Source organism: Neopsephotus bourkii, unplaced genomic scaffold, assembly GCF_033783945.1.
Source record: "Neopsephotus bourkii isolate Nb327-2 ecotype Australia unplaced genomic scaffold, CSIRO-AGI_Nbou_v1 NB_887, whole genome shotgun sequence".
NCBI lineage: Eukaryota > Metazoa > Chordata > Aves > Psittaciformes > Psittacidae > Neopsephotus > Neopsephotus bourkii.
Window position 1 is genome coordinate 1,394,412 of NW_026901381.1, and position 27,449 is coordinate 1,421,860.

Below are 27,449 nucleotides of genomic sequence, written 5' to 3' on the forward strand. Positions count from 1 at the left end.
CAGCTCTGGGAGATGGCAGCAGCACAAGCAGCAGAGAACCACCCAAGGCCAGGAGGTACCCAACACAGCTCGAATGTACCTGCTCAAGAGCTGGTCCCTGAACAAGGCAGCAGGATGGGGATTTGACCTCCCCATTTCCCTCCTCCAACACATACAACGTAGATGATTATAGAAGTTGAGATCTAGTGGCATTTGATCCACAACCTCAACTCCTGAGTCTTAGGCATTTGGAGGACCCTACTGCTTCATCAACTCCAGTGAATAGTGAATATCCAAGCCTCATCCAACCTTAATTCTGACCTGACAGACGTGAGCTGCAGAAGGCTGCTCTTTGTTAGGAACTTTCTGATTTTCCTGAAGCCCTGTTAAAACTGTGTGGTCCAAGCCTGAACGGACGAGAAAGAGGCAAGCAAGCAGGAAGTTCTACCTGTCAAGTTTGAACTAGGAACAGGCATAGCCATGGCAAGGAAAACCAACCCCCAAAATCCGCAGCATTACCCTTTTTTTTAACCACTTTATTCATGTGTGTCCATTTTAAACTACTGGACAATTCATAAACCATAAAAAAAAACCCTCCTATCCCCAAAATGCACTTGATCCAGTTCGTTAAGTCAAACAACAGTGATGCCGCTGGGGAGGTAGGTAATATCCCGCTGGACATGAGCCAGCAAGGAGCTCACTGCATCAGCTCCTCAGGATCTATATGATGGAGATGAGTTTCATGACCTGGTTCCTCTCCTCCTCCAGGGATGCAACAGGAGAGGAAAGGAGGGTGAATACGGCATTTCCCTTTGTGGAAAGTCAGTCCGATGAAGAGGCTGCGACATCCACTTGCAGGATCAGATGCAGCGACCTTGGCAGGCTTCGGAGCAGCCTCATGGGCTGTGTCCGTGCTAGGACTGAAACCAACCACAAAGCTCCTTCATTGCACATGGTCCAACGCTCCTTATTGACTGGTGGGTGGACACGTGGGCAGTGGGCTTGGGCACAAGTCTGTGGGTGCTGCTTCCTTAGGGAGGGTGAGCCCAGCTGTAAGGCACAATGGGGAGGAGAGATGGGGTGACAGGGGGGCCCAAACTGGTCTCTTCGTCCCCTTGGTTCATCTACAAGCCGTGGACAAGCCAGACCAGGTGGAAACAGACGGCCAGGAGTCCTGTGCCCAGTAAATCCCCCAGGGCTGTGAGGTAGGGGATGGAGAAGTTATCTGGATCCAGTGCCTTCCTCCACATCAGGCGCACGATGACTTCAGCCACGTAGAGCAGGATTCCCACCTGAGAAGAAGCAAGACAGGCAGCAAGGTAACAGCCAGCCTCCCTCAGCTCACAGACAAAATGAGGTGGCCGTGGCCAAGGTACCAGAGCTAATGGGCACTGCTGAGAGTTAACACCTTCCCTGGACAACTGCTGTTTCTCTTTGGGATGGAGCCGCACTGGGATGGGGTAATTGGCTCAAAGCCTTGGGCACTGTGTTGCCTGGCATCACTCATAGTGCCACAGCAGCCACAAGCACGGGGACCACACTTGAACCGCTCACCAGCATCGCATGGCCCAAAACAAGAGTGTGGCCACACCAAAAGCATCTCCTAAAGGTATAGTTCCCACTTCCCACACCATGAATGGGAGTGCTTCCATTCACAACACCAGAAAGAGGGCTGCTGTGAATATGCAGCCCCAAAGGGTGAGTTTTTAGCCAGAGTTTTTCCTTTCATCCTTCTTTTCCATTAGAAATTCAGATTGTGCCTACTTTGCTTTTCCTACAAGTCTCAGTGGACAACTGGAGTTTGAGGCAGATTTTACATCAAAGTTATCCGAAGCAGCATTGACTTAGAAAAAGAAACCCATTACTTATTTTTCATCTCAACAGTTTTTAAATCTCTGTTGTGGTTTCTTTAAATTCCTATTTCATCCCCAATCCTGATAAACTGATGGAGGCAAACAAAATACTTTGGTTAAAGATTAAAGACTGTCTCGTTAATTGAATTAAGAAGGAAGAGAGTTTGTACCCCACATCAGTGGTCCCTCCGTGGGAGACCACAGCACAACAGGAACCAAAGCCAGAGGCAGCTTTTCTAGAGGTGAAAACTGCAAACTGGGAAGGGGGAGAGGGAGGAGGAGAGATGGTGAATAACAGAATCGCAGAAACTAAAGCTGGATGGAAACTCAGGAGTGTTATATTGACCATTCCCCTGCAGGATCCTGGATACAGGATCCAATATGCCCACATCTTTTCTTGTGGTCATTTGTTTAACCTATGCTAAACGACCCCCAGAGATGGAGATGCCACACTCTAAGCAATCAGTCCCAAGGCTTTTTTTCCCATTTTTGGTTTTTTGGTTTTTTTTCCCCAAGGTCTAACATAAATCTGCCTTTTTTTCCCCATTTAAAACCCATGATTTCATGTTTCAGCCCTGGTGACCACAGAGAAAATGTTATTGTGTCTCTCCCTACAGAAACTTGGGAGTTTCAAGGCTGTTAACCAGATTTTTCTCAAGCCTGTTTCCTTTACACTAGCTAACCCCAGCCCATTCAATTGCTCCTCTGAGGTCGTGTTTTCTAGGCCTCTGATCTTTCCCTTTGGGTTTCCTCCAGCTGGCCCAAACTTCCCCCTTCTCTTTCTTTCTGTCTTCCTTCACAAAGTACAATGGAGGGGAAGACAGAACCAGGCTAGCCCTATTCTCCTCCATGGGAACCTTTCGGGGTCAGTGGCGTTGCTGGGATTCTGCTCTTTCCCCTGCCATTTATCCTGCGTATTTCCACACTTGGCTCTGGTTGAGGGGTTACCTCGATGCATAAAGAGAAGGATAAATATTTGCCTTGTCAACTGCAGCTGTCGGGTGTGCAGAGGTCAAGGAAAACGGATTGTTCCCACGCACAAGGAATTCACCCACAGACACGAGGCTGCTTGTAAGGCACAGCGAGGAGGCACCCGCCTCACCCTGCGAGCTAATGAATCCCTGCTGTAAAAGGGAAAGTGAAGGCAGAGCCTCTGTGGGTTCACATGCGTTTCTGAGTGAGGTGACAAAGTTTACAGGGCAGGCCAAAGAGCAAGAGGGAACAGGCAGAACACAGTGGATGAACTGCCCATTGCCTGCTCAGGACTTCTAGCTTCTTAGCTAGAAGATAAGCTTCTGAGGCCTGGGTTTTCCCTTTGCTTTTGACCCATACGGACCTGCCCAGAGGGATCCCCAGGGTCTTCACTGTGATGTGTGAAACCGTTTCCAAAATGAGTGGGAAAGCAGTGAATAAAACATTAAAACAATATAAAATACACACTTTACTGCTATTGGTGAGAGGTTCAAAGCCTCTCACTTGCCCCTTATTGTATGAGCAGGGACAATCTAGAAATACTTGGGACTTAGAGAGTGACCGTGGTAAAACAAAGTACCACCTACAGCAAGAGGAACTTCCTTGCTGAGTAAGCCTCTGCACCCTCACTGCAGCTCAGGGGATGATGATAACTTGTTCCTCATCTCATGTCTGATCCCTTGCTCACACTAAAGGAACAGTTATGCTCATGCAGAAAAGCAGACCCTGGAGTATTACTGGACTCACATAACACACATGATGCTTGGTAGGAAGCACACCTGAAATGGTTGGAAATGTGGGTTTTCTGTTGAAAGTTCGACTGTGAGTCCTGTTTAGCCTGGAGACTGCTTTGTTTCCACCATATCTGAGAGGTTCCTTTTGAGTGAGTGTTTGGGATTTACCTGCAGCAGAGCAGCCAGCAGATAGAACACCACAAAGGTGAAGGACAGAGATATGTGGCCTCCTTGCAGCAGACGGATAATGTAGAGGAACACAAGGTGCCCTGGGATAGCCAGGAAGAACAGGACTCGGGCTGACTTGGAATTCACTTCTGCAGAGGACAGAGACAGAAACAGCGATGATAGCAGCTGCCTGTTTTAATGCATAGACTTGGGGCTGTTTCCTCCCACCAACCTCATTGCTAATGCCTAGCAGCTTTGTCTATCACTGAAGCTATGTGCCACAGACGTGCACCATCCCAATCCACTCACTTCTCAACACCCAGCTGCTCTCTGCCTCCCACTGCTTCCGCTCTGCCTTGCTGTAACCCACTTTCCCCATTTTCAGTGTGTTTGAGCAGTAACTTCCAACGTGGCAGGGGAAATCAAGAGGAGCCTGCAATCTAAGAAAACCAACAGACCCAAATCTACTTGTGCTGACGCTTTGGTTTATCCCCTGGTGAAGATGGATGGAGGCATTGCTTGTTTTCAGCAAGGTTATGCTCTGTTCATCCCCCCATCCAGGTGATGGCTAGCCGTGGTTAAAATGACTTTCTATGAGATCAAATCTGAGATTCTTTTTCAAGTGCTTTCCTTAGTGCTCCCTAAAGGCCAATTTCTCTGCACACCAGTAAGTAAGTGTACTGCAAGCATTTTCCAACTGCAAATACGTTCCCTCTCCAATGTGAGCATCTTCCCTGTAAGGGGGAAAAGGAGTTCTGCCTTTGAAACCCACCTAGTCCTTCATCAACCAGGCTTGATAAAGGAGCTATTTGTGATGACAGGCCTCGAGGCATGGGCACCTAGGGTTCAAGGTCTACCTGATGAGAAGAATACGGTGCATGGGTTGGGCCAATTCTGCTCCATCCTGTATGGCAAAATTCCAGGCTTGCTCCAGAAGTGCAGGAATGTAGAAATACGGCTGGCCTGGATGGCGACCAGGCTCCCTCCAACACCTGTAAGGACAAAATGCAGCAAACCTCTCAAGCACCTTCCAGAAGCTGCAAATATCAGTCTAAAACTTAGCCCAAGGGGAGTGGGTCTGCATTCATGTACAAGTTCACTGCGAGCAGCAGTGGAAATCACAGTGAGTGATTATATGTCTGTCTGAAGGCAGCTAACAGACTTTGTTAAATGAGAGGGAATCATATGAGAATGAATTAGAGACCAAATATGTTAGGTAATTAAAAGGAAATTAATTCCTTCCCGACTGATTAATTCTAGCAAACATGAAAAAGCAGCTATGCTTTCTAGCAGAAAATAGAGGAATAATGATCTATGGAGCAAACCTCCATCACCCTCAGCATCTGCAGGGCAGAAATGACACAGAAAAGATAACAGCCAGACCCAGCTGGCTTCTTCTCCTGCTTTACCTTCCTTGAAGAAGGAAACGTTCCAGCACTAAATGTGAAATTTGGCACCCATGGGCTGGGCTGCATCATCATTGGCAGGTTGAGGGAGGGGATTCTCCCCTTCTGCTGTGCTCTGGGGAGACCCCCCCTGCAGTCCTGATCCAGCTCTGGGGCAACAGCACCAGAGGGATGTGGAGCTGTTAGAGTGAGGCCAGAGGAGGCCATGGAGATGCTACGAGGGCTGGAGCAGCTCTGCTCTGGAGCCAGGCTGAGAGAGCTGGGCTGGGTCAGCCTGGAGAAGAGAAGGCTCCTGAAAGGGAGACCTTAGAGCAGCTCCAAGTGCTTAAAGGGGATACAACAGCAGGAGAATAACACAGTGGATAGCCAGCAGTTTGTAGAGGTATGTGTGTGTATAACAGTGCTGTGAGGCTTCAAATATACAAATATACACACAAAAGATGCTGATATATGTATATATATAATCCACATATAAAAATCTTTATAATATATATACATATATGATCTTGATATGTTAGTCTTTATCAACAATCTGTATAGGGGATGATTGCGAAACTCAAATTACTGAGTGAAGAGAGATGGGGAGAATGGGTTTATTGTGACATCCTCGGTAGGTTTGATGTTACGAAAGCTGTCAGCGTAGCTCTCAGACACAACCATCAGATGCTGTTAACCTTTCCCACAGCTCTGCCAGTATTTTTCAGCCCTGCCTGCTATTTTGCTCCAGAGACACTTGGAGATATCAATAAGTAGGGATGTACTGGCGATGAGCAGCTTCACTTCCACTGTGATGGGAGCAGGGATTTGAACACAGACCTTTGTGCTGGGGCAACAGTGGATAACAGAAACCTTGGGGAGGAGGGGAAGGTATAAATGAAAGCATGCATATAAGCCCCCCTGCCCAACCTACCATTAATCACGGGTGTGAAAACTGCCATGCCTTCAAAGTGTGGGTCAGTTACAGTTTTGTCCAAGATAAGCCCACCGATGCTGTCAAAAAAAGACAGGCAGTGAGGATGGATCAATCCCCCATCCCAGCGCAATTCCTACACTGTGAAAATAGAACACTGAGATGAGTTATTGCTTCTTTCCTGTTGCCAGGGCTGGACTAGTCACCATTTACTCCTTTACAGCTTCCTTTTCACCAATAAATAGCCTTACAGCTTTTCTTAATGGCGCATTGAGATTAGGAAGACCTTGGCTCATAGAATCATAGAATAGTTAGGGTTGGAAGGGGCCTTAAGATCATCCAGTTCCAACTCCCCTGCCATGGGCAGGGACACCTCACACTAAACCATCTCACCCAAGGCTCTGTCCAACCTGGCCTTGAACACTGCCAGGGATGGAGCATTCACAGCTTCCCTGGGCAACCCACTCCAGTGCCTCACCACCCTAACAGGAAAGAACTTCCTCCTTATATCCAATCTAAACTTCCCCTGTTTCAGTTTGAACCCGTTACCCCTTGTCCTGTCACTACAGTCCCTAATGAAGAGTCCATCCCCAGCATCCCTATTGCCCCCCTTCAGATACTGGAAGGCTGCTCTGAGGTCTCCACACACCCTTCTCTTCTCCAGGCTGAACAGCCCCAACTTTCTCAGTCTATCTTCATACAGGAGGTGCTCCAGTCCCCTGATCATCCTCGTGGCCTCCTCTGGACTTGTTCAAACAGTTCCGTGTCCTTTTTATGTTGAGGACACCAGAACTGCACACAATGCTCCAGGTGAGGTCTCACGAGAGCAGAGGGGCAGGATCACCTCCTTCGACCTGCTGGTCACGCTCCTTTTGATGCAGCCCAGGATACGGTTGCTTTCTGGGCTGCAAGCGCACACTACTGGCTCATGTTCATTTTCTCATTGACCAGCACCCCCAAGTCCTTCTCCGCAGGGCTGCTCTGAATGTCTTCTCTGCCCAACCTGTAGCTGTGCCTGGGATTGCTCCGACCCAGGTGTAGGACCTTGCACTTGGCATGGTTAAACTTCATGAGGTTGGCATCAGCCCACCTCACAAGCGTGTCAAGGTCCCTCTGGATGGCATTCCTTCCCTCCAGTGTATCAACCGAACCACACAGCTTGGTGTCATCGGCAAACTTGCTGAGGGCGCACTCAATCCCACTGTCCATGTCAGTGACAAAGATGTTGAACAAGACCGGTCCCAACACCGATCCCTGAGGGACACCACTCGTTACTGGTCTCCAGCTGGACATTGAGCCATTGACCACAACTCTTTGTGTGTGGCCATCCAGCCAGTTCTTTATCCACCGAGTGGTCCATCCATCAGATTGATGTCTCTCCAATTTAGAGACGAGGATGTCGTGTGGGACAGTGTTGAACGCTCTGCACAGGTCCAGGTAGATGACATCAACTGCTCTACTGCTGTCCATCAGTTCTGTAGCCCCATCATAGAAGGCCACCAGATTGGTCAGGCAGGATTTCCCCTTAGTGAAGCCATGCTGGCTGTCACCAAGCACCTTGTTGTTTTTCATGTGCCTTAGCATGCCTTCCAGGAGAATGTGCTCCAAGATTTTGCCAGGCACAGAGGTGAGACTGACTGGTCTGTAATTCCCTGACTGCCATGATTTTTCAACTATGATGGCCAGTGGCTTAGCAACTTCATTCGCCAGCTCCTTCAGGACCTGCGGGTGGATTTCATCAGGTCCCATGGACTTGTGCATGTTCAGGTTTTCAAGATGGTCTCGAACCAATTCCTCTCCTACAGTGGGCCCAAGATCTCCATTCTCACAGTCCCTGCATCTGCCTTCCAAGACTTGGGTGGTGCGGTCGCCTGTGTAGCTAGTTCACCTGAGAGCTTCCTGAGGGGGCCTACGTTCTCCCTAGTCTTTTATTTGCTATGTACCTATAGAATCCCTTCCTGTTATCCTTAACATCCCTAGCCAAGTTTAATTCTAACTGGGCCTTAGCTTTCCTACCTGGACCCTAGCTTCCCGGGCAACATCCCTATATTCTTCCCAGGCCGCCTGTCCTTGCTTCCACCTTCTATAAGCCTCTTTTTTCATTTGAATTTTCCTCATCATTTGAATTTTCCTCCCTTGAGCAAAACTGACAGTAGCCAGGGAAGCTTTAGCATCCTTCCACCAGTTTTGCTACACATCTATCCTGCTCTTACCAGTTTCTTAACGTTCTCTCCCAGACCTCAGCTGGGTCTGAAAGATGTAGCACAGGGGAATGAACTACCTGGCTCCACATTCACCAGCCTTCTGTCATTACAGCTGGATAAAAATGAGGTGGAAGTCCATTTGTGACAGCCATCATCTCCCTTTTTTGAATTCCTGGCTTGCACCCACATGGTGCATGGATGTGTGAGTGAGACTTAGAATGATGACTTGCTTTTTCCAGTCATTTGGGGGCCCCGTATCTACCTCGCAGCCTGTGGGAGGCTGTCCATGGCTGAGGACCACTTCACAAATACCCTTGTGCTACCCCTTCCAGTTTCACTTTGATGGCTTTCTAAAGGAGCACAGGGTCTCTGCTGTGTGCATAGAGTTTAGGAGCAGCTCCTCGGGTTACCTGCTGATGATCATAGCAACAATGACCGGCAGCCATCCAGATTTCAGGACTTCAGTAACGGAAGGACTTCGCTTGGCGACAGAAACCCAGAGAGGGATCATGATGATGAAGAAAGCACAGATCAGAGGAGGAAGAAATTTTATATCTGGTAAGAAAGACAACTTGGATTAGATACCCATTAAAAGATTCACAGGTTGCCCAAATCCTACTGCACGAAGTCTGGAAGGAAGTCAGACTGTGTTACGTTAGCGTAAAAATCACATGAACCCAGATATTCCCCCCAAACCACCTCCCTCCACCACAGAGATCCATAATGAAGCCCTGAACCTCACTGCTAAAGGATGCTGTTTGAAAATCAGCAGGATTCAAAGCGAGTTATATTTGAAGATGACAAGTCTCCAATTCTATTTCCAGCCAAGAAGACAAGAAGTTACAAAATGCCTGGCTTCAAGGTACAAATCAAACAGCAGGGCAAGGGGGAAACTCTGGTGTGGAAGCTGTATCACAGCATGGACACCTCACACCTTCACCTAAAACAAGGGGTAACAGGTGCTTTTGGTGGCAAGCTAGCAGAATTGCTGAGCAGCTGGTCTGCTCTATAGGAACTAATGCTCTCTTGCACCTAGAAGCCAGTTAAGATCCAGGCTTTCTTCTCTCCTAGCTTGTGTTTTCATGAGGTGCCTTTCCTTCAGTGGGGGCACAACCTTGACATGACCCTTAGAAACAAAGGAATTCATAAGTAGATGTGCAGCGCTAAAGGAGAACAAACATGACCCAGAAGCACGAGAAACACCTGCAAGCAATGGGGATGATGCCAACCCTTTTGATATAAAAATCCATCTTCAACAAGCTCTCCATCTGGTCTCTGTGTTGGGGCCAGAGGCAGCGGGGTGTAACACAGACTTTGCAGGTAACCTGGAAGGTGCAGCAGGGTCCAGAGTGTGCATTCATCCGTGACACTGCCAGGGCCTTGGGCTGGGATAGCACTGATATGATGACACCTTCCATCAATCAAAGGCTCTTACACAGAGGTGCGCTCTTGACTTGTTGCTTAAGGGGCACTGAAATGCGGCCACTTCTGGGGTGTAAAAGCTGCTGTTGTTGTCAGTGCAACTTTACCACCTGGACTAAACTAGGACAGATGGTTGTATGAGAGACTTAGCTGCTGCACTGGATCTCCTACCCCACACCTTGTTTCGGGCTATTAATTCCTTCCTAAATAACGCAGACACGGAGCACTAGAGGATCAAACCTTATCAAAGCCCACAGGAAGACTCCTGGGAGGATGAATGGACGTCAGCCTCCACATTCCAGTTCTGCCACATTCTCTCATGCACAGCCCATGAGCAAACCGAAACCCTTTGGCACAGTTTGCATTTCCATTAAGCAGGACTGGGAAGGACCAGGGCTGGCCTTTGAAAACCTGAAAATCCTCATTGGGAAAAAGGGTATTCCATAGGATGCTGCGTCTGGACACACAGCATTCCAAACTTTACAGACTCACTGGGATTTCTGAAGGATGTATTTTCATAGGACCCTGATTTGTCACAGCATGACCTGCCCCTTACTGCACACTGGGGAGGGAACTGGATTTATGCAAGCACCACCAACAGTGCCTTCCTCCTACCTGCTTCACTTCATGCTCCCAGTGACGTGGTGTCTATGTGCTGTGTATTTTCCAGCCCATGAGGCTATTTAAACTACTATGAAAACATCACGAATGTTCTCTGATCACAACCATAGATGTTATCACCTTGTTCTGCCATATGCTCCCTGGGAGATGCTATCAGAGGCACAGTGATTGAAAGCCAAACCAGCCTACCGAGACAGGGGTGATGGCATCATGGAAAAAGCCTGTTCCAATGCACCTCTGAAGCTCCAGGAGGATGGAAGAGACTTGTGGGCCTCTCCCTGCTCCCTCAGTTGCTGGCATATGGAAGGAGCTACACAGAGACCAGCTGCCTGGCTACTTCTGCTCATAGGCTCAAGCAACAGTTTGGGTTTCAAATGGGATTGACTTTGCTGCATCTTCTTAGTTTCCTGTTTCTGTTGCAGGTTAGGCTCACAGTGAATAACTCAGCGCTGTACAAGCAGCAGTCAGGCACACACCACCAACCTGCAAGACGCTTTGAGCTTTTCAGTGTCAATGGGTACCTAAGTCTTTGCCAACCAGCAGCAGAGCTAACCACACAGCCACAACTCGGCATCCTGTGAGCATAAACCAGTGCAGCACTGCCTCCTCCCTCCAGTTTGATCACATCATGTCATCCACGACTCTCCGCGTGGGAAGACGCAAGAAGACAAATGCCAACCCCCTGACACTGCTTTGTGAGGAAGGTCCTGCTGTTACCCATGCACAGCCTGGCTAGCAAGAGATGCAGGAGCAGAAGTCAACCTTCTCTTCCAAAGCTATGCAATCTACATTGGCCATTTCTTTGACACATCCCAGTTGTGGTTCTTAGGCTCTGCCTTCCCACTTGCTCCTAAAAGAGAGCCTGGAAAAGCATCTTTGAACATTTTTCTATCCCAGTGGCAGCCTCCATCCTGAAACATCCCAGAAATCCCCTGCAGTAATTTCACACGGATTCACCCTTCCTTTAAGCTGCAAACCGCTGCTAAACACTGTACCTATGAATTTGAAGAGCCCACTGCTGAATGCCGCCAGCAGGGAAAGGGTTATAAAGTCTCCAAGGCTTGCTGCAATGGGTGTGGCGACATTGTCTGGATTGATCCCAGCTTTCCTGGCTCCAATGACCACACCAATCATCAACAGACCTAGGGAAGACACAGAGCAGGCATCAGAGAACACATCCCACTGCGTTCCAGCCCAGGGCTGCTCTTCTGCTTCCCAGAAGGATGCAGGGTGTGGGGAAAGCAAGCAGCACATTGCCCATAGCGGTACCACACAGCAGGAGATTGGACATCCCCAAGAACTCATTCTCCTGCTTTTGCCAACCTGCAGAGCATGGATCTGCCTCAGCGGCCCAGGGGCACACAGGCAAATTCCAGGGATCAAGGGAGATGCCAGCAGGCAGCTCAAATGGAGACGCTCCCCTCCTGAGCAGCTTAATCTTTGCTGCCTTGAAGCAGGAGCAGGCACGAAGCACACTCATAGATAAGCACACAACAAGCACGCAGAACCCTCCGGTGCCATCCCCTGCTCTGGATTCCACAGCACAAGGATGTTCTCCATATTAGACCAAAGTTTCTCTCAGTTAGAACCACCAAGGAGCAATGACCTCCCTTAGAGTTGCCTGACTCAGCCTTACTCAGCCCAGCCATCAGACCCAGACTCACATCTTTGGGGCTGCTTTAATTTGCGCTGGGTGGATGTTGATGCTACAAGCAGCTCCAGAGTCAAGGGCTTATGGAGGTGTCCCACATCACTTCTTTTTCCCTGTCCTCTGAGCTGCACCTGGAAAACTCCACTGCTCTGTTGGAGTGGAGGGAAGCTTTGCTTGCCCAGGTATGTTAAGGAGCACAAACCCCAAACCCTGATGAACCCATGGGAGTTCCTCAGCCAGCCACCTGGGATAAACCCTTCCTGGCCATTCCCCACTGCTGTGTGACTGGCAAGGGCAGCCTGGAAATGAGACACATGACAACTCCTCAGTGTCCTCTTTGTGCCTGACAGGATGCACCAAAGGCAGCCTGAGAAACACAGTCATGGAATCATAGATGGTGGTTCCTCCAGCTCACACCCTCTCTGGGCCTTCTTCTCATGGGCCCACCAAAACTGAGCATGCACAGGAGCATCAGCTCTCCCATAAGGAATGCCACTTATGCACCTTTCCTGCTACAACATTCCCACAAAGAAGCACGTCCTCACACAACATGGTATTATCCACAGAAGCATTCCCATAACACAGCTCATGCTGCTTCCCTCCTTGGCCATAAAAACAACAGCTTCCCATCACGCACACACACATCCAGGGAAGCAGCTAACGCTGGCTGAAAGGCTGGGCTGGTGAGGCAGCAAAGGCTCTGTGCATTCTACAGAGCAAGGAGACCAAAGGGAAGGGTTTAATGAAAGCTGAGCTGCTTTCTCTTTTAACAACAGCCTCATCCCATGTTTTTCATCAAAGGCATCTACAATCGCCCTTTGACTCCAGCTTCAGGGTATGCACTTGTTCTAACTTGTCCCCATCATGTAGACTTGCTGTATCCGTCTCTCCCAGCTCCCTCTATTCAAGGTATCATGCTGCCCTCGTATGGCAGACCTACAAACTGATCTTCCTCAGGAGACAGAGCAGCTCCCAGCCATCCAACCCATCCGCTTCCAAGGGGAATAGCCAGAGGAATCGATGGCCCAGAGCTCATATCAGATAAGCCACAGGGCTGGTCACAGTCCTCTGCATGGCACTGGGTGACCCAAGGCTATCTCAAGATGGGTGACCCATCTCCATCTTTCTGGAGCTGTCTAAAAGACTCTCAATACTCTGCTTTCTGCATGTCATTAGCTTACTCTCCCCAGAAAGGGACAGATGGCTAACGTGTCACCGAAGACATACACAGGAAGTGTGTGCATGCGTAAGTGCACCCACACATTGCATGTGGCATTTCTGTGTCTGTCAGGTGAAGTGGGACATTCTGATGCCGAGAGACCAATAAGAAGACAAACAAAGGCAGGATGCTGAGGGGGTGAAAGCAGCGGACCTAGGACCAGTGATCCCTGCATCCCTCCTCCCTGTGCTGGAACAAAGGGATGTCAGCCGGGCATCCCTGGCAGAGGGGACAGCAATACCCAAGTGCTGCATATTTGATCTGAGGAACCAGAAGGACTCACCAAGACAAAATGCAGCTACGAAGGCCGTGATGACACTGCTGGCACACAGCACAGCAGCGTGGCTCACATCCATAGAGCCCTTGGAGATGGCTCCCAGGATCACAGCAGCAACAGCAGCCAGAAGGCCTACCACAGTGGCCTGGAGCTGGAGACCAAAAAACAGCTGGTAAGGAACCATCTGCATCTTACAAGGGCCTGCGGGGACAGGACAAAGGGAATGGCTTGAACCTGCCAGAGGGGAGACTGAGCTGAGCTCTTAGGCAGAAGCTCTTCCCTGTGAGGGTGCTGAGGCGCTGGCACAGGGTGCCCAGAGAAGCTGTGGCTGCCCCATCCCTGGCAGTGCTCAAGGCCAGGTTGGACACAGGGGCTTGGAGCAAGCTGCTCCAGTGGAAGGGGTCCCTGCCTGTGGCAGGGGTTGGAGCTGGAGGAGCTTTAAGGTCCCTTCCAACACAAACCAGTCTGGGATTCTATGATCTGCTCCCAGGCAGTGCTGGCTCATCGTTGCCACAGAGCAAGGCAGACAAAGCCTTGCAGAGATGCTGATTGCTTCTGTATGTAGCAGCATCTCTGTAAATGATGTAAATTAAAACTAAAATCCTGACAAAAGTTTGGAGGAAAGCTCTGGATGCCTGTGAAGAGCAGATAACACTTCAGCAAAGGACACTGAGGCCAGCAGCAAAGGAATAGCCCTGGTCAACGCTCCCCATCAACAGAGCGCTCCAAGCAAGCTGAAAGCTGTGGAAGGAGATAAGGGAAAGCACACAGACACGTGTTGCAAGCCCTGTAACCTCTAGGCTGGTTGCTGGGGTTTAACACACAGAAAGAGCTGCAAGGGGCACATTTCTCCCATCTCTTCCCATCCACCCTCCTGCCCAGGGCTGATTCCCAAACACTGCCAGTAAATGACAGGCTTTATCTAGGGGCTGTTGTGAAACAGGGATTGTACCACAGCTGCCCCTGCAAAAGGAGGGGTTTTCACCATTTCACTTTGCCCACAAAGTGAATTTCTGTGGATTTCTGGATGTGTTTTGAAGCTAAACTGCAAGCTTTGAGGTCAGGTCCTAGGCTCTGCTTGGCTGTGTTGAGGATACCTGCCCCAAACGGCTCTGAATCCAGCTGAGATGCTGTTGGGCTGCAGTGTAGCAATAGGAAAGAGCCTGAAATGACTCACCTGGATAAGGGCTAGATTGCAGGTGGCCATTTTCCATTTGCTATCAGCATCATCCATCTGTCCGGTGTTAGCCTAGGAGCCAAGAGAGACACTGAAAACCTGTTCCTGTGGCGCAGGTCTCTGCTGAAGGCAGTTTCCCCCTATCCCTGTGAGAAAGGGGGTGCTAAAGCCAGATAGATGAGTGCAGGCCAGCATTTCCCAGCACATCCTTCTTGACACATCCCCATCATGCTCCAGCCCAGTGTCCCGGGGGCATCAGGGACTCGCGTGGAGGTGCAGAGGCATTGCAGGGCACCCAGCTACAAGAGGAGTGGGCACATCCACCACATCCCACGCAGGCCAAAAACTGAACAAATTAAACCATTTTCCCTCTTCCGTTCCCCCTGAATTGCTCTGTTAAGCTCCCATTTCTCCCAAGACATGCAATACAAACACCCCAAAGTCAACAAAACCGCTATGGAAGAGAGATCAAATCCAGGGTAGCAAAAGCTACCGCAGGTCCCAAGAAGCCTTGTTCTGATCCCCCCATGGCAGGAATGCTGGGAAGCCCTGGGTCTCTCAAGGATCAGTACCCACAGAGAAGCAATCCAGTACTGAAAGCTGACAGTAATGGAGCCCTGGCTTTGTCTCCTTCGTGTGTCACAGGGCCCCAGGGATGAATTCACCTTCAGAGCACAGATGGGAATTCTCTGTTCCACTTCCAAAATGAGGGCACACACATTATTTTAACCCTCACACCCCACAGGTTTCTGCCTAGCAGAAAAGGGCACATCTCATCCACACAGTGTGCTTACATAGAAGCAGCATCCCCCTATGTCCCCTGCTAATCCCCCCCACCACACACACCACCATCACCCTGTTAACACTCACAGCAGTAGAGAGCCTGGATGCCAGCGTCATCTCAAGGTTACCCTTCAGGCCAAGCAAGGCAGGAACCAGGATAAAAAGTTCCGTTATTGTCTGAAATGCAGCCCAATGCTGGAAGAAAAGAAGGGATCGACCTCAGTTTGTGATGCCGACCAGTCCGGTGCTGCTGCTTCGAAGGGGAGCGGGTTCCTATCTCACCACATGGGGCAGATGCTGCATTTGGGGAGTGAAGGAAGGACTTAGCTTGCAATAGTCCTTCTGATCTCTTGCACAGCAAGCCCCATCCTAACGGCAGGAACCAGCTTCCTGAAGGCAGCAGCAGATTTTGGAAAGCCCCACATTAAAATGTACCTTTAGCATCAGCCAAGAACACCATGAAAAGTCATTAGGGCCCATAAGCCACACGAAATACAGCATGTTCTCCATCCTTTGGACTGACAGTAGATACAGGAACACCTATTGCTATCCAGATCCATAAACACAAAGATCTGGAAACCATCTAACAACAAGTTGTGCCTGTCTTTTCTTACCAAACTTCTAACTAAGCAGCTATGATGGGTAGTGGGAGGGAAGGGGATTTTTGCAAAATGTCAGCTCCAATCCTTGTGTTCAGAAGGAATTCTGCAGGTCTCAAAGCCATCATAACAGAAGTTTCAGTTTATGAGGTGGGTTTTTGGGGGACTCTGGTTTTACATGTAATTACACTGAAAAGCTTTCAATGACTAATACAGAATCACACCACTGTACTAATAAAACCAGCTGAGTTAAGTGCCTTCATTTGAGTCTCATCAGTGACTCATCAAGAGCCTAAGGACAGATTCATAATGATTTATACCCCAGTAGCCAGGACTCCACTGTGTTAGACAGTGCAGAAGTACAGGACAAGCAGATGATCCCTGTGCCAACCCTTTGCAGCACTGTCAGCTGGAGGAGCAGGTGAATGAGGCAGGTCAGAGCTGTGCATCTGCCTCAGTGATGACAGTCGGGTTAAGCCTAGGCTGCATCTTTGTCCTTTGAGGTGAAAACTGGCCTAGGAGGCATGGAAACAATCCCTGCAGCAATGCAAACCCACACAGGGACAGTGAAAACCTTTCCCACTTCATGTCCCCATAACGGGCTAAAGCTCTGAAGCTCAGCTCTGACGAAACCTGGTTACCCCATAACCCACTCTAGTTGGTACCCATGCAAGATGGATCTGCTCATGGGGTCCCAACAGAGGAGGAGAGGCTGTGATGCACTGGGACAGGCTCTCCAGCTGCAGCCTAGCCCTGCTGTCCCTCACTGCCCTCACAGTCCCAACCATGTCCTGTTACCCCTCCAGTGCATCCATCCCTCCATGGCAGCAGCTAAGAAAGCTCACAGGTTTTCCATTGCCCTGAACAACATAAAAGTCACAAGATCCTGGACTAGAAAACAAGCAATTCAAAATGCTTTTCAATGCTAATCATCCCATGGGCTTTTGTCAAAGGGCAGGGATATCTTCTATCTGTGACTTTTATTTGGACCATGTCCCAAATGTGGCCTATGTGGAAGAGGAGAATGAGAGGGAAACTTTCCTCCTGAATCCTCTGGGTTGAAATCTGATCGTCCAGCTTCAATCTGATTCTTCACCTTACTGTAAAAGACTGGGCCAAACACTGGCAGAGCCCTGCGAGGTCTCCAGCAATGCCAGCCAGCCTGGAATCCGGATGGACCAGCTGGCCAAGGATCACTGGAGCAGAAGCGGAAACATCCCAGACCCATGCCATGCTACCAGCCCTGCAGAGAGACTGCATCATCTGCACAACCAGAGAGACAATGGCAAATGACTATTTCTTTGGGCATCCTTTCATTACAGTAGGAGACATGCAGGTTTGAACCTTGGAGTCAGCTGGGCCACATAAATCTCTCTTGTGATTTTGGTTGGGGTGTTTTTACACACTAAGAGGAATGATTCTTGGTTTCATTCCAGGACTGATTAGAAACTGCTAAAACCCTGATAGTTTGATAGGATGCAGACAATTTCCACTTTGCTCTTCACTTTACAACATCAGCCTTGTACTTCCAGCACAGAACTGTGTTATTTCAAGATATTTGGTATGTAACAAAACAAGGGCAGCACCATTAAACTCACACATAAGCTCTAGATACCATCCTGAGCTTGCCCATGCATCTCCCTGCCAAAGGCAGACATGGAGCCTCCTAAGAATGTTTTGCAGTGATTGCAAATAAGGAAAGCATTCCTCAGCCAGACCATCCCCTGGAAAACGGGCAAATCACAGACTTTGGGACTAGAAAACCCTGTAGTTTCAGCACATGAACCCTCATGATTATCAATACGAGCCTTATGGTAGCTGGCCTCAAGCAAACAAACTTAAGTCTCAGGTTTTAGTTGGGCAGAACGGTGAGTTTGTGGCTCTCACAGGAAGAAAAGCTGAAAGCAGGCAGCTCAAAGGCAAAAAGGCACAGAAAAATAACCCAAGCTTTTAAAGGCCCTTTAAATACCCCTGGGTATTCCCAGCTATGGGACTGGTTTTAAGTATGGGGTTGTTGACACCATGGCAGCTTCGCTCGCTAACATCTCTCCTATGCCAGTTGTGACTCTCAATGCACTAACTCCCTCCTCTGGGAGCTGAACTCACTGACTGATGGTTTCTATTTCAGTATAGCTGGAAACACGGTCACCAAGATACACACTTCCTATGATTGTGCTTCGTGCATGACCCCATTTTTAAGAGTCTAGTGAAGGAGTACACAAAGTAGGCTGCTCTCTGGTATTTAAAGGACACACGCAATGTAGGTACACACAGCTCGTGTTTTCCGTCCATTCAGATACAGTCACAGAGCCCAATTCTTGGCAAGAGCATCCGATTTCTTTTAGACAAAGCCCTATTCACCTGCCAAGGTTTGGCTATGTCCTATGTCTGAGATAACTGCTCGCTGTTAGCACAACATCTTGGGTAGTCTGAGAACCTCTGTAATGCTGCAAGACAGGTCTTTGCCTAAACACAGCACAAGGTGGAGACGACAAACACAGCGTGTGCCACTCCGGTTAACCCTTATTTATAGTCCTCATATTCCCTTTAATTTATCTTCTCTACTTCCTTTGTTTCTTCCAACGCAAGAAAAACCCAGCAAGGTATTGTCTTTCCAAACACTCAAGTATCCATATTTAGCTCCTGCTATGGTACTAATGCCAGAGAAGCCAACGTACTCCAGTGAGATCAGAGCGCACAATATATCCTTGGGAAGCTCTGCCAGCCTTTTGATTTGTAAATCCACTGGCATGAGATGCCCAAACTAGCTCAAATTTTGCATTTCTATTTGTGCCACTTGATGGGGCAGATTCTGGTTGTGGGCACAATGGTGTAAATCCAGCAGCACTGCTTGGAAGTCAATGGAAGCGTACAAGTACACTTCCATATTCCATATTTACACCCGCCTCAGAATCCGGCCAGGAATCACTCAGCTGGGAGGCAATGGTAATGTTTTTCTCCTGGCATGCCTCTTAGCACAGCATCTAAATGCCTTCTAGACCAAAGATTACATTAGGTTGCTTGCAAAGAACCGAAAGCATAAACTTGCCTCTCAGTAAGACAGGTAGTTAATAACAGCCTTGACCCAGATCTCCTTATCAGCATTTTCTGAAGGAAATAAGTAATACCATGCAACAGGGGAATATGCTGCAGTCTGGTCCCAGTTGCTTCATAGCAGTCACCACCCAAGCGTTCAGCCAGATACAGTAAGGGGAGCACCCAGTCCAACGCTACAAGGGTCTGAAAGCCACTATCCCACTCTAAAAGGAGCCCAGGTACTGATCTAAAGGAGATGGACAGTGTCTCTCTAGCACAGGGAAAGTCCAGAGCCCTCCTGCTGACTGGTTATAGCACTACACATACTCAAAAACAAACCCATACAGATACTCAAGGTCAGTGAATTAACCCACCCTCTCACTAAAAAGCAGTTTAACCACATGTACCTACTTGAAAAATATCCATCAGGATGCCAGTAGCTACCATGCCCAAGCCAGCCAGAAGGAATGGCATGAAAATCTGGGAGGCAATGGAGAACGAAGTCTCTGGGAGAAATCCACTGGCTGACCTGATCCACTTGAGGGTGAAACCTCTCAGCTTCTGACCGTGGAAGCACAGTTCCAATTCTAACTGGGTGATCATCATGGTCAAATACTATCACCCTATGCTCAGGAGGTCAAAGGGGGGTGAGATCAGGACATCCCAAAGATCCTCCTGGTAGGTCTCTTTGATTCCGAATACAGCAACGATGCCAAATTGCTTTAGCTTCTTCTCCTCTGAGGAGCACGTTGGACGTGCTGCACGTTGGAGCTGCAGGAAGGGTATCCTCCAAAACGGATTCAGCTGAGTTGAGCCCAGGTGGCAGCAAACGGGACGGACCCAATTTCTCTGATTTATATCCAGAGTGAATTAAAAAGGAGAAAAGAAGATTGCGGAGACGTCTGTGAACGAATAGAAACAAGCCCACACCCCATCCAGCTCCCACCACCTCGGTAAAAACCAGTAAGACCTGCTCAGGCTACAGCACTGAAAGAGTGACAGACAGGTCATGCCAGAATCCCTCAGCGTGCTCAAACGCACTAGTGTCCTTTCTGCTCAGGTTACACTTCTTGTCAGCCCGCCGCTCGCCTTTGATACGATGGTTTAATGTGTAAGCCTGCTGCGAAACAGCCCCGGCTCCCTCGCTCCCACCATAAGCAACATTGAACTTTTCTCACTGTCCCAGGGCCGAGGAGGTGAGGAGTTAACAACCAGGATCCGTTTTGCTCTCCTTCAAGGTGAAGAAAGGTCAAAGACAACACGAGTTCACGTTCCTCACAGCTGACAACCTTACGCAGGTCTGGAGCCCTGGCCAGTGACACAGCTAAGCCGGGTGGCCAGATATGATCTGCTCTTCTGGAACCTGGTCCTTCTTGTCCCTTCCATGGTTTCCATGGGTACGGAATGGTTGTCTATCACATCCTTACCTCTGAATGACTGGCTTTCAGGGGTGGGGGGAAGAATAAGCCAGAGAACCAACCAATAAGGTTGAAAAGCGAACACCCTTATCTGCTGTCATCACTTCAACTTTCTGCTAGTTTGCAACGGCCAAGATAAGGTTCATGGCTGGAGCTTATTTAAGGTAGCTCTGTAATCTCACTGCACAGCAGGCAAGGGAGAGAAAGGGTGAATGTTTCCATGGTATGCTGTGAACTGGGCTCCCTTTCTGTCCTAAAGGGAAACACGCTGCTGCTGCACGATACTGCCTTTAAGAGAGGGGGTCTCACCCCAGTGTCTCCATGGTGAAACAGCCAACACAAGGTCAAGCACCATAGCTGCACCATGGCTGCGTACAGCTGAAGAGTTAAGCGTCCTGGTCAGTGAAGACGTAAGCTCAAAGTCACACACACAAGGAAGAGAGTTGGGGTATTTTGTGGGGGCTCCTTTCTAATAATGAATTTGGGCAAACTAATTGGATCGAAGGTGATTTAAAAGCACCATTTAGGATGGAAGGGTATAGGGTTGCTTTAGTACATTGTCAACTGAGCTTTTTCCCTATCCAACCACAGGTTCAAACCCAGCCATGCCCCAGTGAAATGGTAAAAGCAAGTATTCAGTGGTGGGCACAACAGATACAGGTTTCTCAGTCCAGTTCTGTCCTGGGTTTAGCAGTAGCAGTCATTTTTTCTCCTTCTTGGTAGCTGGTGCAGTGCTGTGTTTTGACTTTCGGGCTGGGAACAAAGCTGATAAAAATGATGTTTTGGTTTGGCCAAGGACTTTGTGAGCCTCATGCTCTGCCAGGGAGGAGGGGAAGCCGGGAGGAAGCAGAGACAGGACACCTGACCCAAACTGACCAAAGAGGTATTCCATACCACAGCACGTCATGCCCAGGAGGTAACTGGGAGTTACCCGGAAGGGCTAGGGGGACTGGAGGGTTGGAGGAGGTATCGGTCGGTGCTTGATCGGGCTGGGGGGGCAAGTTATCGGTCGCCTGGTGATGAGGTGTTGTATTCTCTTCCCTTGTTATTTCCTTTATCATTACTATTATTGGTGGTAGCAGCAGTGATTTGTTATACCTTAGTTACTAAACTGTTCTTATCTCAACCCATGGGAGTTGCATTCTTTCTGATTCCCCTCTCCGTCCCTCCAGGAGTAGGGGGAGGGCAAGAAAGGGGGGGAGTGAGTGAGTGAAAGCTGTCTGGTTGGGGTTAAACCACGACAAGTTCAAATCCAATGTTTAAACTGCATTGTCCTATCTACACTTCTTGCACTAATAAACCCCTTCCCTGACACCCTCTGCAGAGAGACCTAAAGATTAATGGCCTGTGGACTCTGTCCTTGTGACAGGGTCCCCAGCTTGGAGCTAAATGCATTGGCAGGGTTAGACAGAATAAAACATGTGTTTGCCTTGCAGGTAAATAGGGCGATGGGAGACTCTATCCGTCCTTTGCTGCTTCCTAGGCTGGTGTGTTGGTGCAGCCTTCTCCACTCCCAGCTGTGCTGGTGTGGGTGTGTGTCTCCTCCAAGCTGAAAGCTAACAAAGGAACGTATTTTGGCTAATCTAACTGGGAAAAAAAGCCCACAGTAGCTGGAAGAGGGAGGCTGATGAAAACCCTGTAATAACCACACATGACCCAACCTCTTTACACCAGCCAGGAGCTGAGAAGTGACAGCATGAAGGCCTAATTCTGGTTAAAACCTCACAGAGGCCTCAAGGAGATAAAGGACACTTTCTGTGCATCCCTAGTCCTGTATGCCACTCTATCTGCCAACTGGATCCCTGACAGGCAGCAACATTAACGTAAAGGAAATAGTAATGAGCCTGAATGACTCAAATGTCATTGAAACATGCCAGCAGCAGCGCATCCTGTACTAGGCAGGGTTTATGAGTTTATCACGCTTCGGCTCTCTCTGTTTCCAAGCAAGCACCGTAAAAACCCTTCAACCAATGAATCAGTATGCAGGGAAGGTAATGGGTAGAGGTGACCTGTGTGTGTACACTGGGTCATTTTATTGCGTGTTTAAAGAGTGCCTGATAAAGATCCGCACTGTATTTGTCAGCATAGAGATGCATCATATTTTCCTGGCACAGAGAGAGACCATATTTGTCCGCAAAGAGATGCATCAGGTTTGAGGAGAACACAGCTGAACAGCGGGATAAAGATCAGAACTAGTTGGGAAAAGAAGAAACAAACCACTTCACGGCTGCACAGTGTGGTACACCGTGGCAAAACCTGGGGAGGAACGCTGCGTCCCCATGCTTGTAAACTAGCAATTGCCCTGGATAAAGCAGAAATAGGCTCTCTGGTGGGCCCTGACCCTGATCTAGGGCCTCCATCCAATTCCACACTACAGAAAAAGAATAGGAAGATGACAAAATGCCAAAGAGCACAGTTCCAGATGGACCTTATCATCCCTGCTGAGAAGGGACAGGGATACCAGGGAATGTTCGTAACAGCATGGCACTGTTAGCAACAGAGAGGGCTCTCCTGATACCCAAGACCCATAGGTGGACGATGCTGTTCAGGGACCGTATGCCCCAGTTGTTGGAGAACTTTCACTCCTCACTCCGGTGGCTCCATTACAGCTCAGTTTGTGTGGGTTTGTTTCTTACCTTGCTCTTCTCTTCCCCACTTTAGGCAAGGGCTGAGAAGAGAGCTCATATGGAGAGACTGAGAGCAAGATGGAGAGTGCCTGGGACCCAAAGCCTTGCAGCATCTCCTGTCGTCCCACAGAAACAGCAGCAGAGGCCAGGACTGGCTTAGAAAGGAAGGGCAGCTCCTAACAGCACTGAGTCCACAAGCAGTCCATAATCACAACTGAAAAGTCACTGTGCTAACTGTCAAAGGGCTGCTTTTCCTATGAGATGCTGCATGGGTTGGTTTCCCAGGCTCTAAGCATTAACATGAAAGCTGTTCGTGAGCTCTTTGCGTAAAACAGAAACCAGAATTTCGCGGTTTCAGAGGAGTATGATGCTTACTTCACATTCTGTTCGTATTAGTGGTCCAGTCCTTTGTAGAAATCAAAAAGAAACCCAAACCACACTCCTCCAACATCATAAACCCATCTGCAACCTATTTCATGCTTTAATATCTCACAATAGGTGGTAACACGCATTTAATGTCCGAGATCCTTAGGAATGGGCAGGTCTGAACAGGCTGAAAAATGAAGGTGGCTGCTCAAGGCTCAGGACTCTCAAAATGGCATCTTTAGGAGACAAAAAGCAGTTTGTCCCTGGGTTCTGGACTTTTCTGATGGAGTAGGCATGCTGTTGGGTACTGTGTACAAGATAAGGTCAGTTAAGGATACTGTGTCACCCATAAGCCTTTATAGCTCTTCTAGCTTAGGGAGATCAGCCCAGGGCTAATAGCAGAAGAACACAGTTCCAGATTGGTGCAAGCAATCAGTGCAAGCACAGTAGTCTCAGTGCCACTGTATCAGACAGGTCAGGGCAGTCTGACCCAACAGCTAGCCAGGCAAATAACAAGGGTTATCAAAAACGCACACAGCAGTGAGATAGCAATTTATAACCTGGAAATTAACTGCAGCTTTAAACTAAGATTGGGTGCCTACCACTACCTTAGAGCTCTGTACTGCTGCACCACAGGAGGAAAGGTCTGCTCCTGATTGTAATGGGATTAGAAATCGCACTGGAAGAAGACCCAAGGATTTGAGTCATCTGCTATAAAGCCTTGGAAAAGGATGTGGTGCACAAGCAGGGCCGGGCTGGCTGTGTGAAGCATGAACAGTGCTGGCCTGGCTGGCTCCTTGAGCAATGAAGCAGGGGATGCAGGACCAGCCAGAGCTACACCCAGCACTGATACAGCGTGAAAGTGCTGCACCACCACAGCCCTTGGGGCTGCAGCCCAGACACCCTCTACCCAGGACCAAGGTGAGAACTCTGCACTGGGCTGCACCTTCTGACACAGATGCCTCAGATCCTCCATGTGCTCTTTAGTCCATTATTATCTTTTATCTCCAAAGAGAAAGGGCCAGAACACCACCACATGCTTCCTCCTGCACAAAAGCACAGAACAGCTGACTCTGAAGGACATGTTGGCATGGGAAAGTGCTGCAAGATGTCCTTTAAATTACCATCCCCAGAGCAAATCCCCTGCCTCTTAAGAGAAGTCCCCCACCTATCCCAATGCCAGGTCTTTCTCTTACCTGAACATAATCCAAAACCATGCCTGCCATAACCATGCCAAGCCCAGCCAGGAGGTATGGCAGGAGCACCTGCAGGCAGATTGTGATGGCTGACTCTTCCTGTGCCTTTGACATGGCCGCTTTCTCCTCGGACAACGGCTTCTGCTGTGCATGCAGACAGACATCCTCTGCCTCCTGGCTGCCAAATCGGCTCTCTCTGTGTTTACCCTTGCTCTTTGCTTTGTGCCTGGATCGCTCTCCATTCCTAGTCCTGCCCTCTTTTCTCCTCTGCCGAACCTCCTCACCTTTCATGGTGGCTTTCGTGAATCACAGGGTTTCTCTGAAAAACAAAGCCAGACACAATGAGATAATGAGAAAAGGCACCAAATGGGTCAGAGGTAGGAAACTCTTTGGTATTTTGCCCAATTCACTAACCTGGAGTCAAACTGCCACCTACTTCCCAAGCTGTAGATGCTCTGCTAACCCAGGTAGTGGTACCTAGTTTACCTTCAACTTTGCATTGTATCAAGTCCCTTTCTGTAACTGCATCTCTTCCTAAGCTTGTGTTCACACTGGAGTGCTGCTGTACATCATGGATCTTATCCTGAGAACACCTAGAAGGATGCGGAAGATGCTGCACACAGCCTGAATTCTGGACCCAGCACTGGAAATCATGAGAACTGAGGAGCACAGCAGAATCCAACCCTTTTTAGGGCTGAAGTCGTAGCCATGAAATGGGAGCAGGTCACATCCTAGCACAGAATCACAGACTCGTTTGGGCTGGAAGGGACCTTAAAGTTCATCCAGTTCCAACCCCCTGCCACGGGCAGGGACACCTTCCACTAGAGCAGCTTGCTTCAAGCCCTGTCCAACCTGGTCTTGAACACTGCCGGAGATGGGGCATCCTGCAGTCCAGCAAAGGATGGACATACCCAGCACAGTACAGGTGTGTACTACGTGTAGTAATTAGCACCAACCATAGCACAGCTAGCTGTCCATCACTGCTTGATAACACGATTCTTTGATCTTCTTTCTCATCTGGATACTTTTTCCTTCTTTTGTGCCTTAGCTGACACGCATGCACTATGTGACTCATCTATCTACAGAGAAGATGCCACGACCCCGCAGTATCTTATAAGGAAAAACCAAACATGCACAATTGTTACCAGCCACCCTTTTCCTCCCATCACGTCTCATTTCTTGACATAACTGTCCTTCATCCTGCCTGCCCTCCTGCTGGCTCAGGCGGTGCCCCAAATCCTTCCCCATCACCTCCTGCCAGCGCTCATCCGGGTTAACCACTGACAGATGTTCCCTGATGCTCTCGGTTTCAGGACGCGCCCCTAGCGCCCTGAACCGCTGCACAATCAATCCTCTTCTTGCCCAACATCTGGGGAGCAGAGGAAACTGCTGGGAGGCCCCAGTGACGGCCGAGAGAGAAAGGAGGGAGAAGGGATGGACAAAACAAAGTCCCCCCTGCGGGAGGAGGAAACCCGGCCCCCGATGCATCCCCACCCCATCGCTTACCGGCTGCTCGCCCTGCCCGTGGCAGTGCCCTGCGCGGGACTGCGCCCGCAGGGCCGCGGCCGGAACGATGCCAACGCGGGAAGCGCCCGCCACATCTGGAGCGCGGCGGCGCGGCTCGGAGCCCGCCCTGCGCCGCGGCCGCGGGTTCGAGCCCGGCCCCCGGCCGCTCGGCGGAGGAGGCGGTGCGGTGCCGTGAGTGGCAGCGGGAGGGCCGGCCCCGGCCGCGCTCTGCAGCCCGGCCGCGCCGCACGGCCCACCACGGTACCGCTGTAATACCCCTTCGAGCACACGCGCTGCCAAAGGGGGACCAGGGGCTTGTGGGGGGCACTGGAGTGCTCCAGTGGGGCCGGCTGCTGCTGGGAAACATCCCCTGGAAGGAAGCTCTGGGTACCAGAAAGGGGATGTGCCCAAACCCCCATCCGGAGCTGCTGTCGCTCCGAGAGCCCGCGTTGATCGGGAAGGGGAGCAACGTTCAGCAGGGGCAGAGCGAGCAGGAGGCTGAAATGATGAGCTCAGGAAGGATGTTTCTTCTATGGGGTGTTTGATTTGGGCTTTTTTTTCTGCTTATCTTGGCATCTGCAAGAGCTCTTGTGTCAAGCTTCCTGTGCAAAGCCCTGCAAAACCCACAATCGCAGCAAAACTCGTGTTGATCTGTTATATTCCCCCCTCCCGTGTTGAATCAGCAGGTTAGAAACTTGATCATCATATTTAAGCACACAAATCGCATTAAGCCCTGAAGTAACCGCACTCATGCAAGTGTCCTGACACATGCAGCTTAATTCCCGGGAGAATTGAGGGTATTGAACCATACCTCAGTACCAGAGCACTCCTCTATCCTGCTGAAGTCTCTCAGATGTCATGCTACACTAAAGGGCTCTTGGTGACACAGTGGTGCCTCTGGGCCTGCGAGTTCTGGCTCAAAGCTGGGCACACCAAAGGTTTTGGTAAGTGACAGTAACAAAACCCTGCAGCTGCTGCGTGTGGAGGGTGCACATTAACCGCTAAATGTCACTGCTGGAACAGCAAGGCTTGAATTTCAGCTTGCTTGGTGTAATTTTATGTCCTCACTTCGCAACTGATGCTTCCCCACGAGCAGTCTGAAGATGGTGTTTGCCTGTGGGAAATGAGAGGGGAAGGGATGTGGATTAAGAAAATAGCACTCTTGCCAAGACGGTTTTAGAGCTGTTAAATGTGTTCTGCTATCACTTTACCACTGAGCTTCAAAGAGAAGCATCTACAGAGCAAGCAGAAAGTCTCCTGGGGGCACTTGCTTGACAGGGGCATTTCAGTAATGGTTCCAGCTGAGGAGCATCACCATTCTGCAA

General features: G+C 49.5%; 1 protein-coding gene across 5 annotated transcripts; it reads right to left on the bottom strand.

Moving 5' to 3' along the window:
• Positions 1-1,084: 1,084 nt before the first annotated feature.
• On the bottom strand, positions 1,085-27,239 carry SLC41A3 (solute carrier family 41 member 3). Of its 5 annotated transcripts, none has more exons than XM_061357161.1 (11): positions 26,936-27,239; positions 24,619-24,937; positions 15,464-15,571; positions 14,594-14,665; positions 13,423-13,567; positions 11,265-11,411; positions 8,637-8,781; positions 6,023-6,102; positions 4,564-4,698; positions 3,707-3,855; positions 1,085-1,271 (listed from the first exon to the last, which is right to left on the bottom strand). In XM_061357161.1, exons 2-11 carry the CDS (start codon positions 24,907-24,909, stop codon positions 1,104-1,106), a joined length of 1,440 nt encoding a protein of 479 aa, XP_061213145.1. In that variant the 5' UTR covers positions 24,910-24,937; positions 26,936-27,239; the 3' UTR covers positions 1,085-1,103. The 5 variants fall into 5 exon arrangements, with proteins under 5 accessions (XP_061213145.1, XP_061213144.1, XP_061213149.1 ...); XM_061357160.1 differs by lacking the exon at positions 26,936-27,239 and adding an exon at positions 26,125-26,278; XM_061357165.1 differs by lacking the exon at positions 24,619-24,937 and having other exon boundaries at positions 26,936-27,235.
• Between the last annotated feature and the right edge of the window lie 210 nt (positions 27,240-27,449).